The sequence below is a fragment of the Sinocyclocheilus rhinocerous genome, unplaced genomic scaffold (genome assembly GCF_001515625.1).
Source record: "Sinocyclocheilus rhinocerous isolate Xijiao unplaced genomic scaffold, SAMN03320098_v1.1 scaffold1066, whole genome shotgun sequence".
Lineage (NCBI taxonomy): Eukaryota > Metazoa > Chordata > Actinopteri > Cypriniformes > Cyprinidae > Sinocyclocheilus > Sinocyclocheilus rhinocerous.
The window spans coordinates 445,576-464,293 of record NW_015629516.1 but is presented as its reverse complement, the minus strand read 5'-3'; the positions used below and the strand labels follow the sequence as shown (position 1 = coordinate 464,293).

At 36.5% G+C, this 18,718-nt stretch overlaps 1 protein-coding gene across 2 annotated transcripts in view; it reads left to right on the top strand.

Moving 5' to 3' along the window:
- The first annotated feature begins 4,071 nt into the window (after nt 1-4,071).
- Nucleotides 4,072-18,718, top strand: part of LOC107739052 (zinc metalloproteinase-disintegrin-like crotastatin) — a 16,429-nt gene continuing 1,782 nt past the window's right edge. Inside the window, exons 1-20 of one of the 2 annotated variants that reach the window (XM_016551022.1) lie at nt 4,072-4,210; nt 4,782-4,864; nt 5,003-5,109; nt 5,237-5,315; nt 5,864-5,940; nt 6,083-6,266; nt 6,357-6,419; nt 7,852-7,923; nt 8,065-8,234; nt 9,179-9,260; nt 9,375-9,511; nt 10,705-10,882; nt 11,039-11,128; nt 13,883-14,078; nt 15,642-15,744; nt 15,869-16,037; nt 16,121-16,201; nt 16,342-16,426; nt 16,527-16,641; nt 17,872-18,031. In XM_016551022.1, the coding sequence (XP_016406508.1) occupies nt 4,159-4,210; nt 4,782-4,864; nt 5,003-5,109; nt 5,237-5,315; nt 5,864-5,940; nt 6,083-6,266; nt 6,357-6,419; nt 7,852-7,923; nt 8,065-8,234; nt 9,179-9,260; nt 9,375-9,511; nt 10,705-10,882; nt 11,039-11,128; nt 13,883-14,078; nt 15,642-15,744; nt 15,869-16,037; nt 16,121-16,201; nt 16,342-16,426; nt 16,527-16,641; nt 17,872-18,031 (2,283 nt within the window). In that variant the 5' untranslated portion in view covers nt 4,072-4,158. The remainder of the gene's footprint in view (nt 4,211-4,781; nt 4,865-5,002; nt 5,110-5,236; nt 5,316-5,863; nt 5,941-6,082; nt 6,267-6,356; nt 6,420-7,851; nt 7,924-8,064; nt 8,235-9,178; nt 9,261-9,374; nt 9,512-10,704; nt 10,883-11,038; nt 11,129-13,882; nt 14,079-15,641; nt 15,745-15,868; nt 16,038-16,120; nt 16,202-16,341; nt 16,427-16,526; nt 16,642-17,871; nt 18,032-18,718) is intronic. The other variant, XM_016551023.1, reaches the window with a different exon arrangement.

The following is an 18,718-nucleotide window of genomic DNA, read 5'->3' as shown; positions in this document are numbered from 1 at the left end:
AACTGTTCGCTCACATTTCAACAACTTATTTCAAACCAGCAATAAAAACAGCCAATGAAGGCAAATAAGATTCAAAATAATGTACGCGTAATGTTTAATAATAATAATAATAATAATAAATTCTATATTCATATTAATATTTAAAAGACGTACGTTTAGCCTATTAGACTGAAGCAGGTTTACTTGATTATCCATGCATCAAAATTATGTTAAAATGCAAATATCAGACTTTGAGGAACGTTTATTTGTAGGTCTATCATATTGCATTGCATTGTTTTGCACCCAACAATTAAAGTTACAGAACTTTGATAATAAAATTAAGCTTTTAAATATCAGCTTCTGGGAGTTACAGAGTGATATCTGATATATGTGCGTTTTATGTAGTCTGATAGGCCTACTGTTAAAAAGATCTCAATTATTTTTACATTACAAATCTAAATTTTGCCCATGTAAATGTCAAATGTGCATCAAATTGAATTTTGTTCAGTTTAGACCTCTGAATAAAATGTAGTTTTTTTTACTTCTGTAAGAGCTCCACATTCTCACTATATCGTATGAGAAATGTAACAATATCAAATATGACAAAACATAAATCACCTATGCAAACCTTGTTATTTTTTTTATTTTATGTTTTTACATTTTACTTTTGTAAGATACATTTTGTGTATGGTTGCCACTTGATGTCTGAATTAAAATGTGGTTCCTGAAGTAAATCCAGTCGCATGAGCATAACGGTTAGCAGATCAATGAATGAGAGGGCAGTGTTACCAGAGTTGCCCATTTACCACACCTTGTTACAGCACAGTAGGGCTATTGCAAACAGAAACAATACTGTACTACATAGATGTTTCCTATCAGCTCGATTTTTGAGTGGACTTTGCTGTTCCGATGAGTATGAACGGCATATGAGTGGAGCACTCACATGGGCCGTGAGCGACTGAGCGGAGCGCACACACATACAGCGGGATAACACGCAGAGCGTCACACCACGTGAAGGTGAATCCTGAGCGGTGAACTCATTTTCGGCAGCAGTCATATTTCAGGGTGCCCGTGCCACTCTTTATCACAACCCTGCTAAAAGTGCCAGTGCGCTCATTGGCGCCCCTTCAGCTGGTGGCGCCCTAGGCGACCGCCTAGCTCGCCTATGCCTAGAAACGGCCCTGCTTGTGAGCGGTGTGAAACAGGCCTGAGAACAAACACTTCCTCTGTGACAGTTCTGTTGTGCCACAGAGGATGATCAATACAGTCTGAAATGACATAAAAGAACTACTAAAAACCTTAGACAGCATCTGAACAGCAGTGCCAACACTAACGCCATTGTTTTTTTAGCATCACTGAGATACTTAATTATTTTTTTAATATTTTTGTATTTTGCATTTTCATTTTAATTTTAGTTCAATTTTTAGTCATGTTGTTTTTTTTCATTTTGTTCCCCTTTAGATTTAGTTATTTTAGTGCATCAATAATTTATTTCAAGTAACAAAAATATTTATTTATTTATTTAGTTATTAAGGTTTTAGTTTTAGTTAACTATAATAACCCTGGCTCACATAAATATACTACAGCTTGGGAGAGCACATATTACTTACTGTGCCTTCTAAAAGAATCATTTCCATCTGCCGTAATATGATGTATCATCATTTATATTTTTGACATCAGCAGGATTTGTGTGTCAGATGGACTGCCCCTTAACCCTGTACAGCCCACTGTTGCAGAATTACAACATCACTTTTAACAATTTAAAAAAAAGGCCTGCAAATGTTTTTTTTTTGTTCCTCTCAAGACCACATTTACATAGTTAATGGGTTCTATTGTTTGTCCTCACAATGCTATTGGATAGAAGAAGTGTTTATAGGTCCGGTCATCTGGCCATGAACTCACTCTACCTGCAAACTTCGCGTTGAGCTCATCTCCTTTTTTTGCATGATTGGATTTGTCAAGATTCAAGTAAGTAAAATTCTTTAAATTTTTTTGTGTGTGTTTATTACAATGTCTAGAACACATACATATTTAGTTATTTTGGAAAACATTAATCAAATTTGATTTAGAGCTTGTTAAGTCTATGTTGTAATTCTACAACGTTGGGCCAGAGTGGTAGTCAAAATAGCCTGTGCTCCTTACACATTACATAAGGACACTGCACTTCTCACATGGTCACAAATTGAAATTTAAACTGTTAGATGATTCATTGTAACTAAGTTCTAAATGTGCTTTTCTGTTAAATTTGTACTTAGTTTAGCTTAGACCATAATTAAACACAGGAATAAATTGTATGTGGTATTTGAAACTCCATCATCTAGAGCAGTATCTGAAACTCCCTGTATCTTTGTAGTTTTTTGTTTGTTTTTTAACTTCTAAATGATCCTGAGATTTTTTATGAGTGTTGCCCAAGTAGCAGTTTATAGCATTAGGAGGTAGAAAAACAGGTTCTGAATGTTCTGGATTTTTGAGGGGGATGCCTGTTGCATTGTTCAGGGACAGGTGTGAATGGTCTTGAATATGAACCTGTAAGTGCTCTGGGGGGATGCATGTGTTCCTTTTAGTATGATAAGTAGAGCATAATAGGCCAGCCAGACAGTATTGTTTGAATGTAGTAGTGGGATTTTGATTAGCATTTGCATTGAAATGATAATACTTTGATGGTTAATACTTAGATCTCTACCCTCGACACATGGTCTACCACCGTCTATTCTTTCAGAATCCATTATGTGGGAACAGCGAGGCAGGTACGCCTACCCAACTGCAACCTTGAAGATGAGAAGAGCTTGAAGAAAAAGGGGAGAGGAAGCTTTGATGTAGAGGGGAACCACAACATCTGCACTGTCAAATGGTATGACAACAGAGCGGTCACACTTGTGTCATCCTTTGCTGGACCAGAACCTGTGTAGAAGATTCAGCGCTGGGACAAAGCCACCAAAACCATCATTGATGTTGAGAGGCCTTACATTGTTGGTACCTACAACAAACACATGGGAGGTGTGGATTTGTTGGACTCATTTGCTGCCAAGTACAAGTTCCCCATGAAATCCCACCGCTGGTACATTTACATCTTCTGGCACACCATCATCCTTGCTGTGATTAACGCCTGGCTCCTCTACAAGCGGGACTGTAAAGCTCTGAAGATGACTAAGAAAGAGATACTGAACAGGAGACAGTTTCAGGCACAACTTGCAACCTCTCTCATCCTGGTGAACACACACAACACAACACCCAAGAGAGGGCGACCATCTTCAGGGAAGACGAACACTTTCACACAGAAGGTGACATCAGGGAGCCCTTTGGATCCTCAAATTCTGGGAATACTAAGCGCTGAAAATTACTGTCCAGTTCTAAATGTAGAAATATTGTATTTAAAAACACTCTTTATGCATTAATTATACAATATCTATATCAATTACACAATAATTAGAATATGTATGAAATTAACGAACTCTAAAGCTATAACTAAATGTAAAACATACGCTTTAATACGTAACATGTGTTTCTTGTAATGTTATGAGTCATTGTCGTTACGGGATATGTTGCGGTCTGTCCCGTTGGGTGGTAAATAGGAAACACAGTTGTATTCATGCAGGGGCTCTCGGAGGGAGGCCCAGATCACCGAATGCTCCATTGAGGCACATTCAAATCTCAGGTCGTGATTTGCACACAAAAAAACTCAAATAATTTAATTCTGTAAGTTTCAAAGATTGTAACCTAACACAAAAAATGAAAATTCACCTCAGTGGCCTATAGATAATAATAATAATAATACAAAAAACACTTTATCTTGTAATCACAAACGAATGTGATTGGTTCGCCAAGACCAGCGCTGAGAAAAGTATTAGCTACCACGTGACAACGTCGTCGATTATCTGTTTCAGCAGGGGTATGGACAACAATTTACACCTACATAATAACACTGAGAAACTGCATTTTGTCATAGAATTTAAAAATCAACAGACAAATTTGTCAAATTACGAGAATGATTATTTCGATTCCTTCGTGATGTCTCTAAGCCCCGCCCCTTTTTGTTCCATGCTATCGGTCATTCTACCTATTTATTCTGTTTTTGCGTTTGTCCTGATGCGGAACTTGGGCGGAACTCAAGTTTATCTTTTGGCATGTAGTTCGGCAGACATGAACCATAACAGTCTATGACCATAACGCACAGTAATCATGCTGTACTCTGCCTTCACAGCTCATGTACTTTGCTGCCTTTGTCTTTGGGGTATGTATGATATTCCTTTATGTAAAAATTTGCGCTCAAAGATTTAACCGGTCGCTTTTGTCTATTTTATGAATTTATTTATATTTATTTACATTCCTGCGAATATGATACTCATAGAACAGTATATAGTGATGAAGGAACTTTTCTGTCCTTAAGTTAATTTTATAGAAAAAATGTATTTTTAAGATGTGTTTTTATTGTGTCCCTTTAATTGCATTTACTTATTGTTTTTCCCTCATTTTAAATGCGGAAAAATGTTTAATATACAAGAATTGTCGTACTTTGGACTTGTCCCAAGTAGGTTTATCAATTGAAGTATTTAAAAAGTAAAATAATGGAAAGTATCTTGCACTTTTTCAAAATATAGAACATATATTCAGTTAATTTTTGATATTTTTGTGCTGAAGAGAGTTTGAAGATCAGAAATGTTTTAAGGTAATTTAGGGCCAGTAAAGTTTACCCTAGTTAGGCTTATGCAACCTATTTATTTTTATAGAATGCTGTTAACTTTTGTGGGTGGTGTGGATAGTGCATTTATGAAATATAAAAATATCTTTTGATTCTTCATCAGGATGTATGGCAGAGAGTATGCGTACATTACCTCATGTAGAGCAGTTTGATGTGGTGAGACCTAAAAGACAGAGCATCAGAAAGGTACCTCCATTTACAACCTGGATCTTACTGTTACAGCAACAATATACGCTTGAATAAAACCTTATTTTTAGTTTTAGGATAAAAGCAACCATTGGGTTGTGCTGTTTATGTGTGGATTAACACATCAATCTTCTGCAGGTACAGTCTGATAAAAGTCCACAAAGCCATGAGAGGTATCCTGATAGACTCACATATAAATTATTCTTTGGAGGGAAAGATCACCTCATTCATTTGGAAAAGAACAGGTGAGTGTTGCATTTGGGTGTATTGTATTTCAAAGTCTTTTCTGTACATTTCATTTTGATGTTTAATCATATGAGATACACCATTGTACTCTAAGGTAGTCCTAAAGAAGTATTTGCTGTGATTTAGGCAACTCATCGGGCATAATTACTCTGAAATATATTATCAAGATGATGGACTGATTGTGAGCAGAAATCCAAATTTAAAGGTAACTTAAATTTTACTGTAATTTAACAATAACTATGATCAGAACAGCATACTAGCATATGTCCCATACTATTCCTGCAGTATATAGCACATATATACAGTCAAACCAAAATTTATTCAGACACCTTCAACATTTCACACATTATCAGTTTATTTGCTATAGTTTAGAAAATGTCAGATAACACTGACATGGTCAGGTCAAAGTGTCAAAATAATTTTTGGTCCCAAATTTTTTATCAATTTGACTGGTAGTCCACTGTATGAAGAATTTTTGGGTATAATATGTCACAGTTTACTTTATTTTGCTATCCTCACTTACATAAATGAACTATAGTGTCCTGCACCAACTAGTAAAAAAAAGATCAAAAATTATATCTGGTGTCTGAATAATTTTTGGTTTGACTGTATATCGCATATTGTGCAGCAGTTCCTGCTAGTATTCTATTCTGAACATTTAAGTCATGTCAGACTGACTGAAGTTCCCTTATTTAAGCTGGATATCAGTTAAGCACAGAAAATAAAAATCAATACATTTTGAATCATTTGTAGGACAACTGCTACTATCATGGCCATATTCAGGATTTGGAAGATTCCTCAGTCAGTGTGGGAATCTGCTCTGGAATCAGGTTTGAGACAATGGCACGCTCCTTTTACATCAAGTTCATTACAAGATGCTTTTCATACATTTCCTAATGGAAAAGCACAAGCATTAAAGGCCATGTTTGTACGTATGTTCTTGAGCAGCAGCATTATGTCTTCTGTCCATAGAGGTTTTGTTAGAGTGAAACAGCAAGTATACCTGATCGAGCCCCTGACCAACCACAGTGATGGAGACCATGCACTTTATAAGCATGAACATCTGAGGTGGAAGAGAAGCTCTTGTGGTGAACCGAGCACCACCATTTATGACCATGAACCACCAGTGGCTGTCCCCTTAAAGTCCAGCAGATGGGTAATAACATCTTCCATCACAATTCTAGCAAGCGTTCTGCACATGAAAGAAATTATGCATACATTTTAAATCATTCATATATCCTCTTAGAAAACAAAGCGATTTCACACTCCAAGATTTGTGGAATTGTTTCTTGTGGTGGATAACACTGAGGTAAGAATTGAAGCTTTCATAAGCTTGTCAACTGTTATAGTTTTTCACTGACTGATGGTCAGTGTTGGGAGTAACGCATTACAAAAGTAATAATATTACAGTAGTATATTACTTTTTGCTGTGACGCAGTAATATAACGCATTACTAATCAAATTTGGGTAATATTATTACTCGTTACAATCTCATTAACGCAAGTTACAACAACATATTTTAACTCAAAGTTAATTGGTGAATTTACTAACACCACAAAACAGCACCAGAGAAAAAATTCAGCGGGTAAAATAGTTCGTCTATTTCCTGTTCAGTTCGTCGGAGAAACGGATAAGAATGCATAGTCAGGTGCAATATGTGCAACACCAAACTCTTAACATGGAGAAATAGCACGAGTAAAACCTGGAAACACCTAGACTGGTGCCACTAACATTAAGCTATCGGAGAGAGCTGCGGGGTCGGAGAAGAGAAAAAGACGGCGGACGAGCAACAAAAATTAAGTTTAACTAAAAATAAAATCTGTTTTTATTAAATCATAGTGTATATATAAAATGAATGAATATGCGAAATATTTGACTTAAATAGCCTAATTAACAGATTAACAAAACGAAAGGAAAAGACTGAGATAGGCTATATGCTGCTGAGTTTGGTTCATAGGCTATTTGTGTATTCAGATTCGCATTGAATTAGACTAATTCATTTTGGCTTGTTTAACTTATATTTTTCATTCTTGTTTTCTTCTGAAACCGTTCAAAATAGCCTATAGGCTAGGTATTGTGTTTAATGATAATGATAATATTTCGCTTTATTTACCGGTGTTATTTATGAATAATGCGATTTGTGCTTATATATTTTTTTAACCTAAACTACAACGTAACATTAATGTAGACCTACATACCGGTATCTAAATATGATTTCATATATTTTATGCTATATAGACCTACCACATTACCCTCCACTGGATGTAGAATGAGCAGCAATAAACTACATTTTGGCATTTTATAATACTTCTGTGGATATTTTGGTGAAAGTAACTCAAAAGTAACTCAAAAGTAGTGTAACGCATTACAATTCAGAGACAGTAATATTGTAATGTAACTAATTACTTTCAAAAGACAGTAACTAGTAATATATAATGTAATACATTTTGTAAGTAACTTGCCCAACACTGCTGATGGTGATACCAATATCTAGAGATTAATAAATTGCTGATAGAACATAATTCAATGTCAAGTCAATGAGATTTAAAAAAATTTTTTTATTTGCCTGGATAATACGTTATTTTGGTGAATCACTAATTTCTGCCTATATTATATTTTTATATTTTCTAATATAATATGTTTGACCCATCCCATCATAGTGGGGCCAATACTATCGGTCAATACATAAAGCCAAAAAGAACATTTTCCAAACAAATGATTGCTATATTTTTCTCTTATAGTACACAAACTATGGGTCTAACATGGACATAATCAGAGCCAGGATGCTGGAGGTTGCAAATCATGTTGACAAGGTATACATATTCATATATTTTGATCTAATAAGAGTTAGTCCTACAAATATAATATTTACTTGTGTGATATGTGAAAATCAATACAATATAATAAATGTCATAAGGAAATGCAAGATAGTGAGCACTTTATTTTTTGCTCAGTTGTATCGACCCCTTAATATCCGGGTTATGCTGGTGGGGCTTGAGGTTTGGACGAAACGGGACCAAATTGTGGTCAGTTTGATTTCTGATGACACTCTCAGTCAGTTTATTGAGTGGAGAAAGAGCAATCTGCTTAAAAGAGTCAAGCATGACAACGCTCAGTTTGTGACGTGAGTATGACCTAGTTACCCATTTACTCTGCTGGATGACTAAGACCTTCGCTATAGCATAGAAGATGCTAGTGTACTTTAATAGAATGCTAACACTTCATTTGCTATCATTAGTTAACCAACGCTCAGTTTGTGACGTGAGTATGACCTAGTTACCCATTTACTCTGCTGGATGACTAAGACCTTCACTTCGCTATAGCATAGAAGATGCTAGTGTACTTTAATAGAATGCTAACACTTCGTTTGCTATCATTAGTTAACTGTTAATTTCAACATTTTGTAATACCTTTTTTTTAATCAAGTTGTGTCTGTTAACATTAGTTCATGCACTGTGAACTAACTGGAACGATGAATAATTGTATTTTTATAAACTAATATTAACAAAGAATAATAAATGCTGTAAAAATATTTTTCTCGTTATTATTTAATGTTAACCAATGCAGTAACTAATGCAACCATATTGTAAAGTGTTAAAAATATATCTTTACGTTAGTATACTACTAATGAACCTTTTATTATTTATCGATTGTTTTTTGTTTTCTTCCAGTGGAATTGATTTTTTGGGTGACAGATGACTAAGACCTTCACTTCGCTATAGCATAGAAGATGCTAGTGTACTTTAATAGAATGCTAACACTTCATTTGCTATCATTAGTTAACTGTTAATTTCAACATTTTGTAATACCTTTTTTTAAATCAAGTTGTGTCTGTTAACATTAGTTCATGCACTGTGAATTAACTGGAACGATGAATAATTGTATTTTTATAAACTAATATTAACAAAGAATAATAAATGCTGTAAAAATATTTTTCTCGTTATTATTTAATGTTAACCAATGCAGTAACTAATGCAACCATATTGTAAAGTGTTAAAAATATATCTTTACGTTAGTATACTACTAATGAACCTTTTATTATTTATCGATTGGTTTTTTTTCTTCCAGTGGAATTGATTTTTTGGGTGACACAGTTGGGCTGGCAAACAAATGTGCAATGTGTTCTGAAAGCTCAGCGGGGGTCAATCAGGTATTCTTTATCTGAATTAGTGATGATTTTCTGGTAACAAATGATCTTCTGTAGTTGAATAATAAAGATTCTTTGTTATAATTGCGTAAATGGTTATATGTTGTTATTTTTCAGGATCATAAACAGAACTCACTGGGCCTGGCATCCACGATTGCTCATGAGATGGGTCATAACTTGGGCATGTCCCATGATGAAAATCACTGCTCGTGTGGCTCATTCAGTTCCGTCTGTATCATGACAGAGCGTGTGGAGTAAGCAGTATTTGTGTAAAGTTATACTGTGTTTTCAGTGTGCTGTTCATTTTTGCTTTGGTCAGAAGTGAGATCTGTCTGTCTTTACTCCCTATGCAATAATCAAGAATGCCTTAGCAATGACTCATAACACCTTAGCAACCACATAATAGTATACTGGCAACAACCTAAAATGCCCATGCAACCACTTAGCATACACTTGTGAAAAAGAAGTACACTACACACTTTTAAGATAAGACTACTTATGGAAATAATACAATTAAGAGCCAACTGAATGTAATGTTTTTACATCTTCTTCTATACTTCTATAAAGCATGACATAAGATTATTAAAAGATAATGACACATTTATATGAAAATGTACTTTAAATTATGTTTTTATTTGACATTACAAAGTGCACGTTTTCAAAATGTACTTACTGTGTTAAGAAACATAATCATTAAAGTGTACTCTCTATAAGTACACTTAAGTGACCATCTCATTAATATTATAATATCTGCAAGTGCATTTTTTTTTTAAATATATACTTTTAAGATTTGAAGTACCCTACAAGTGCACATTCAATATACTAAAGCACACTACTTCACAAGGATAGTAAGACAAGTGCATGAAACTCTTTAAACTTCACTATGCTAAAAACACAACTGTGAGCCTTCTGTTGCAGTTAGATCATAGTAAAAAATGGCAACATAAAGGCTGGAATACACTACACAACTTTTAAAATCTGAACAGATTTTAAAACGCTAGGCATCATACACTTACCGACTTTGTAAATAGACACAAAGGAAAAACCGGCCATCGTACACTAAACGCCTGAGCATCATACACTGCCAGACTTTAAAGTCGGTCCAATTCGAACAAACTCACACAGAAACGTGCGCCTTGTTGCTAGGAGATGTGTGACAAATGAAAGCAAAATATTGAACCTGTTTGATATCCTCCGACTGGATTCATAGTCTGAAGCAAAAAATCTGAGTCTGTGACCATCATACACTATGCGATTTTCTATGAAATCTGTCAACTCTAAATACTGGCTCTGACTTTCGGCAACTAGCGTCAACTTCTCCAAACTGAAAATCGTGGCAAAAATCAGGGCAGAAGTCATGTAGTGTATTCCAGCCTTAAGTGGACATCTCTGCCTAGTAGCAGTTTAAAGCGTGTCCGAAAAATGACAAATTCTTTGTCTGTCTTAGCATGCTGTTCCCGGAGCTGTTTAGTGACTGTAGTCTGGAGCAGTTGAGCGTGTTTCTAGACAACGCCAACCCCAGCTGCCTGCTGGACACCCCCAGCTCATCCAAACTGTACAGTGGGTCTGTTTGCGGTAATGCCTTCCTGGACCCTGGAGAGCAGTGTGACTGTGGAACAGCGGAGGTACTGCACACACATCCTGTCTGTAGTGACTCAGTCTAGCCCAGATGATCCTTTTTAATGACATCATTAATGCATTAATGTAGGTTCATCTTTGACTCAATCTGATGTCTCATGGATGACTGTGATTTACCGTCTTGTGCTTTTGTGTACTGTAAGGAATGTGAAAATCCATGCTGTGATCCCATGACCTGCAGGCTCACTGAAGGCTCACAATGTGCTTACGGAGACTGCTGTGAGAATTGCCAGGTAATGACCATAAATGATTGTGTGTCTTTCATTTCACTGTCAAGCATTGTGGGTAAAATTACTGTGAGTGGTGGAATACTCTGTGCTCCAACTAGAAAAGTACTACTTGCCCCCCCCGCCCCCTTTGGCACTATGAACGTACGTTTTAGATTATATCTTTATTTAAAGGAATAGTTCACCCAAAAATGAAATTTCTCTCAATTCACCCTCCTTCAAAGCAGAGGTTTAGCAGAATATTCATGCTGCTCTTTTCCATATAACAGAAGTGGCTGGTAATTCACACGGTCAAGCTGCTAAAAAAGGCAAAAAAGCAAAAACAAAAACACCAAAAGTACCATAAAAAGAGACTTGTGATGGATAGACTGAATATAAAAGTTGTTAATCACTAAGAACTTTAGTGAAATAAAAAATCGGGGAGTAATTGTCTTAATTAATACAATTACTTGTCGTAATTACTTGCTCAGTACTTAAAGGGTTAGTTCACCCAAAAATGAAAATTAGGCTGCGTTTTACTCACCCCCGAGGCATCCTAGGTGTATATGACTTTCTTCTTTCAGACGAATCCAGTCGGAGTTATATTAAAAATTGTCTTTGATCTTTCAAGCTCTATCATTGCAGTCAGCGGGTGTTGCATTGCTTCAGTCCAAAAGAAGTTAAATAAAAAGCGCCCATCCATTAAAAAAAGGGTCTCAAACGGCTATGGGGGGTGAACAAAGGCCTCCTGTAGCGAATCGATGCGTTTTTGTAAGAAAAATATCCATATTGAAAACGTAATAATCACTTGAATCTAGCTTGCGTTCACTGTTGTAAACGGAAGCAGTTCCGGGGGAATGACGTGCCAAAGGCAAGGCACACAGGTACTAGACATGGGGAGTGACCACACACAGGGAACATATAACCAACACAAGGAATCCACACAGGAATGTGACAAAATGTTTTCGTGGTGCTTTCAAAACATTTCTCTGTTTTGTTTTTAGCAGTCTGACATGCACTTGCATATTAACCAATCGTGTAAGTTTAAAGTGATACTATCAGACTGTGCAACCAATGAAAGTGTTAAAGAAAACAGTTTGAAAACATTAAACTGTGAAGAAAAGAAATTTGAAGTCATTTTTATTGCACTATTATTGCATTTCTGCTTGGTTTCCAATTGTTGGGAAACCACATGTTTCTTAAAGGCTGCATCAAGAAACCACTGGGATTCAAAACCCAGGATCTCCTGCTGGATAGGCAGCCACCTTAACTAACTAAGTTAGTTACACAGCATTAGCATTTACTTTTCCCTCGTGGAAGGCAGAATCACTGAAAAGTCACTGTCATGCAAGCTTCTTTTCTAGGTACTTTTGGGGTGGTAGGAGGGGGGCAAAATGCACCTAACAAATAGCCAAAATTTATGACACTGGTGGGACTCAAACCCACAACCTTTGAATGGCCTCATTTTACAGTCTAGATAGACAATGTGCTATCCGTTGCACCACAGACCCTACTCAAAAACCTTTGTTGGACACTTGATGCTTTTTCTTCCTGGCTTTTGTCTGACCAAGACTTTGGGAAAGAAAAACTTTCTTGAGTTTCAGCAGAATAGAAGCCAGATGCAGAATGTTGAAGCACTATTATGGCCTCTTTTCCTAGATTGAGAGAGCAAAGTCATTGATAGAGAGGCACTGTTGGGATTTGAACCCAGGTTCTGTAAATCAGACTGGACTGCTGTCTTTGACTTGTCTCATAGTATGGGTGGCATTAAAGAGTTTTCAAATATTAGGCATTTTTTTTGTTTTTAGGGTGGGAGGAGGGGGTGCAAAATACACTCACTAAATTGCTAGAAGTCATGACTTCTGGTGGGCCTCCTTTCCTAGAGGGAGCCAAGAAAGTTACTGACAGAAGCACCACTGGGATTTGAACCCAGGATCTGCAAATCAGACTGGAGTACTACTGTTGACCCTTGTTTATTGTTGTTTGTTTGTCCATCCCATGGAAGAGCAAGATCATCATAGGTTCCACTGAGATTTGAACCTAGAATCTTATGTTTACAATACACACACTTGAACCAACTGAGCCACGGTGCCAAATGTTATTCATCTTGCATGGAAGGGTGACTCAGAAGAGCAAAAAATCAAGGAAGGCTTTAAAAGGGTTGTTGAAGAGCTTATGTCATGCAAGACTCTTTTCTAGATGTATTTTTGGGTGGAGGAAGGATGTCAAAGAGATTGTGGTGGGACACAAACCCTCAACATTTGAACAGCCTTATTTTACAATCTAGAAGTCCAATATGCTATCCATTGCACCACAGAGCATTTGGGAAACTTGATGGTTTTTCCTCCAGGCTTTTGAATGTCCAAAACTCTGGGATTAAACACGGGGGCAAATAAAGAGACTTCCTTGAGTCCCAGCAGAATAGAAGCCATGTTTGAAATGTTGAAGCAATATTAGGGCCTCCTTTCCTAGAGTGAGCAAAGTCGTACCTCTGGGATTTGAAGCAAGGATCTGTAAATCAGACTCAACTGCTGGATTTGACTTGTTATATATTGTGTGGGTGGCATAAAAGTCATGCAAGCTTCTGTTGTTGTTTGTTTTTTATGAGGGACGAAAAGGCACTCATCAGATTGCCCAAAGTTACAACACTGGTGGGACCTGAACCAGCAACCTTTGTGTGGCCTCATTTTGAAGTCATTACTGTGTAGTGTTAACAGTAACACTAGATAAGGTTGTGGTTGACAATTTTTGTTATTTACAGCTTCTCTTTTTTCATGCCAGATAAAAGATGCTGAAAGCTTGTGTCGAGCACCTGTAAATGAGTGTGACGTCCCAGAATACTGCACAGGGCTGTCAGAGCAGTGCCCAGAGAATGATTTTAAGATGAATGGCATACCTTGCAGCCCTGGCCAGGGTTACTGCTATAATGGCCAATGCCCCACTCACCTCCAGCACTGCCAAAGACTTTGGGGAACAGGTAAGCATGAGTCTATTGTCCAAAAGTCCAAAAATCTCTCCAACATCTATGATTTTATGTCTTTCAGAAGATGTGTTACAAGTTCAGAAGCACAGTCAGGGTTCATATCTGGGTTGTAGGGTTGGAAGTGCATTAAAATTCTGTGCACTGCACCACTGCATTTAAGCACCATGGCAAAAAATAAATGCTTTATTGGTTGAGTTATGAACCTTGCAGCCTGAATTGAATATGACAAAAGAAAGATTGACTACAATGATACTAAATCTCCAAAAACACTCCAAACGTATGAATTATTGTTCATCGATCATGCTTACTGAATCATTTAGAGTGGTTATTGACTCGATCACTGAACCAGTGATATTGTCTGAACAAGTACCATTGTTGTGTCCAACTGAAATAGTTAATTGAACATTTATTTGCAATTTAATTTAAGTATATATTAAGGACCAGTTATTCTTCAAGTACTAAAAGAACTGTTCATAGAATTAAAGACACAATATGTAAGATTTTTTGATAAAATATCCAAAAACTACTAGAACAGTGTTATATAGAATTATTGCAAACTCTGTGATGAAATAATAGTTAGATTTTAAAGGCACAATATGTAAGATTTTTTTTTATTAAAATATCCAAAAACCACTAGAACAGTGTTATATATTTTGCTGCCTTGTGTACTTACATTATCCCAAATGTTTCGAAGAATGTTTAAATTTTAACTAGTGACATGGACCGTGTCTATAGTGTCATTGTGTCGCCTGCCAATGACGTCCTAACCCCTCGATTTCCGGTTTTGTTTTGTAGAAAACATGGAAACACCAAAGACGCTTTAATATGTTGTGTGTTTTATTAGACAGGTAACGACCGCACAGAGTAGCATTATAACAGCATTATAACTTTCAAATGTATCTAGTATGATAAAACAGCGCTGCTTTAGCCGACATACGCACGACCGGAAGGAGCGGAAGCGGTCGACTGTGGCATAATAAAAGCTCCGCTGCTTTCGAGCCGTGTGTCGCGCTCGTTCAGCGGCTTCGTTTCGCTTCGACGGCTTTCAGCCTCACGAGACTTTAGTCTTTGCAACTTTACAGATCTTCTTTATGCACCAAGAGCTTGTAACACTCCAAAGAGAAAGGAAAAATTGAAATCGCATCATATGACCCCTTTAAAGTGATAGCTTCCCCCCAAAATAAAAATTCTGTCATCATTAACTCACCCTCATGTTGTTCCAAACTGTATGACTTTCTTTCTTTTGTGGAACATAAAAAAAGAGAAATGTCTCAGTGTTTTTTTGTGCATACATACAATGGAAGACAGTGGTGACCAAAACTGTGAGTAGAGGATGACATAATTTTCTTTTTTAGGTGAAACTGGAATCTCAACTAGTATTATTAAATTCCCTGTGATTCCCTACAGCCCAACTATTTTACTAAAACACCAGTTCATTAATTTTCACAAGCTGGGTTGATTTGCTCTACCTTGATATTTCAGTATCTTGCTCTGCATAATGACTCATATCAACACAGTACTGATATCTGCTTCAGTGTTGTGTGATCATTTCCCTAGGTGCCAAAGTGGCTACTGATGCATGCTTTTTTCAAAACACATTGGGAAGAAATGATTCTCACTGTGGAAAGACCAAAAATGGCTACAGAGCCTGTACAAAAGAGTATGTCCATCTTTTTTCATTTTCTGAGTCACTTCTGACTTTTTCAAGCATCAATATTTGTCATTTAAACTAACCTAATATATCAAGCATAGATTACATTAAATGTGCTTTTTCCCTTATATAGAAACATGTTTTGTGGTAAGATATTTTGTGATGGAGGAAACAAATACCCCGTTACTGGTCAGAAAGCTGTTATAGTAACGCTTGGGGGATTTTGCAACATAGCTGGGGACCAATTAGAAGAGGACGCCCTCAGCATGGTTCCTACTGGCACAAAATGTGAACACAATAAGGTGAGCATGTAAGAATGTTATTTAGACTATGATGGCAGGACATGTAGGCACAAATATGAAATCTCTGGCTTATGTTTCAATAGGTTTGCTTCGATTATATGTGCCAAGACCTGAGTGTTTACGGTAATAATGAAGACTGCTCACTGCAATGCAATGGTAGAGGGGTGAGATCAAACCTCCATTTCACTGAAACCAATAGGAGAATGTATTATAATTCCAAACTTAAAAAGCTTTTAAAAGAATTTAAATTAAAAAAATAATAACTTTAAGAAAGTTTACTGTGTTCTTTGTCTTATTTTTGCAGATTTGCAATCATAAAAAACAATGCCACTGTGAGCCTGGTTGGGCACCTCCTTACTGTGAAGTCAAATATTCTGAATTGCCATCCAGTAATCAAACAAGCTCTTCTTTCTGAAAAGCATGTTTAAATGTAGTATCTGTAGTAATGTACCACTTTGACAAATTTTACTCTTGTTTCCAATTTTGCAGGACAAGCAAAGATCATTGGCATCTCAGTAGCAGTAGCAATCGCTCTACTTGTACTTGTACTATGTGGAGTCTTGCTTTATCGTAAACGAAGAAAAGCCATCATCAGCCGCAAGACGTGAGTTGTTTGGTTTGATCTGCTTTGCGAAATTTATCATACCCATACCAAGTGAACATTTTCCAACCAGGACTATTTTTATTGGCCATAAAACCATTTTACTTTAAAAATTATTATTATTATTCATTTTTTGACCAACTGGCTAGCTGTCCAGTTTTTTTTCCCTGTCTCTGCCTGAGACTCTGGGATAGGCTCCAGCATGCCCATGATCCTACAGACAAATGTGACCCTGGACCACAAAACCAGTCATAAGTGTCAATTTTTCAAAATTGAGATTTATACATCATCTGAAAGCTGAATAAATAAGCTTTCCATTGATGTGTGGATAGGATAGGACAATATTTGGCCGAGATACAACTATTTGAAAATCTGGAATCTGAGGGTGCAAAAAAATCTAAATATTGAGAAAATCGTCTTTAAAGTTGTCCAAATGAAGTTCTTAGCAATGCATATTACTAATCAAAAATTACGTTTTGATATATCTACGGTAGGAAATTTACAAAATATCTTCATGGAACATGATCTTTACTTAATATCCTAATGATTTTTGGCATAAAAGAAAAATCGATAATTTTGACCCATACAATGTATTTTTGGCTATTGCTACAAATATACCCCAGCGACTTAAGACTGGTTTTGTGCTCGAGGGTCACAAATGGTTCGGAGAATGGATGGATTTTTGACAGTGGGATTATTTAGCTTTTTTTCTTTGCATGTAACAAACAGCACAGCTCATATATGAGTTCATCAGATGTGTCGGCGATAAAAAAGGGGAAGACTCGATTTTGACATGACAAATGACAAAATGAAGACATGATTTTGTTCCTCAAATTGTGTGTGTGTCTGTGTGTGTGATTATTATTGTTAGTTTTTTGGTGGCCCAAAAAAGTGCTTCACTACATAGTTATGGAGAACTATGATTTTCTGAAGAAGAAAAAAACTTTTTTTTGCATCTTAGAAAAATGGTAAATGATGTTGATAGATCTTGAGATCTTCATCTCATTTGACTTTTATCAAAAGTCCTATGTATTTATGCTTTGTGTGTAAAACTTTTAATGAAGGACAATTACTGAGTGTATCTTTTAAAAATGTGCCATGTTGCATAGCTACCATTGAGCTGATTTCCTGTAAACGTCTTGCAAATTTATTGGTCAGAAGGTGTGGGTAGCTGTGAGTAATGTAATTATAGTAGTCTGTCCGTTCATGTCACGTCTGTCTGCTCGTTTACAGAAAAACTACATCTTCAGGGCAGTTGAGCCTGCTTTTTGAGAACAACAGTGCCAAAAAGGACCGCCCTGAGACCAGCCAGCCCATATTCATGGGGACCACTGTAACTCAACCCTGCACCCCTCTAACGGCTAGATTGGGCCCGACCCGTCCTGCTCCCCCAGTTAGTAGAACCTTCATTATGATGCAGCCTGTTTATTATCATCTTAAAGTTAATAACCCTTTTCTCACTGAATGAAATGTTGTTTTTTCTATTTGAGACCTCTGGGTGTGAAATAAAATTAGGGAATAGGGTTAGGGTCAAACTTATATTGCGTAGTCATACTTTTGGATTTGTACATAAAGTCTGGTCCACACTGCAGCTTATTCTGGTTAGGAACGCCCATCTAGATGAAAAGAGACCTTCTGGCCAACATGTAATGCTCCCAGGCACAGTTTGTACATGCCATTTAGGGCTGGGAAAATCTAAACTGATTCATACATTAATAATAGACTGCCATGGAAAAACTGTGAATGACCAAAACTTTGAATAGACCTGGAATGTCTGTCCAAACGATTTAAGTACTAATTATTTCTCGAACAAGTTCATGGATATCTAGTTTATCACTGTTTGTGCAAACATAACTCTAGTCTTGTTTAAAGATTTGAATGTGCAAGTGTTAAGGCAGTCTGATTGTAGCTTTCAATTTTTAGAAGTGCTTTCCAATTTTGTGTACAATATATCAGCTATATGAGCAGGCCAAAGCTAAGAATAGGGTTAAATACTTTTTAGATTCACACATAATGTCCATCCAGGACAAATGAGAACTAAGCAGTCTTTTTTACCGCACTGTAGGAAAATGTAAAAATT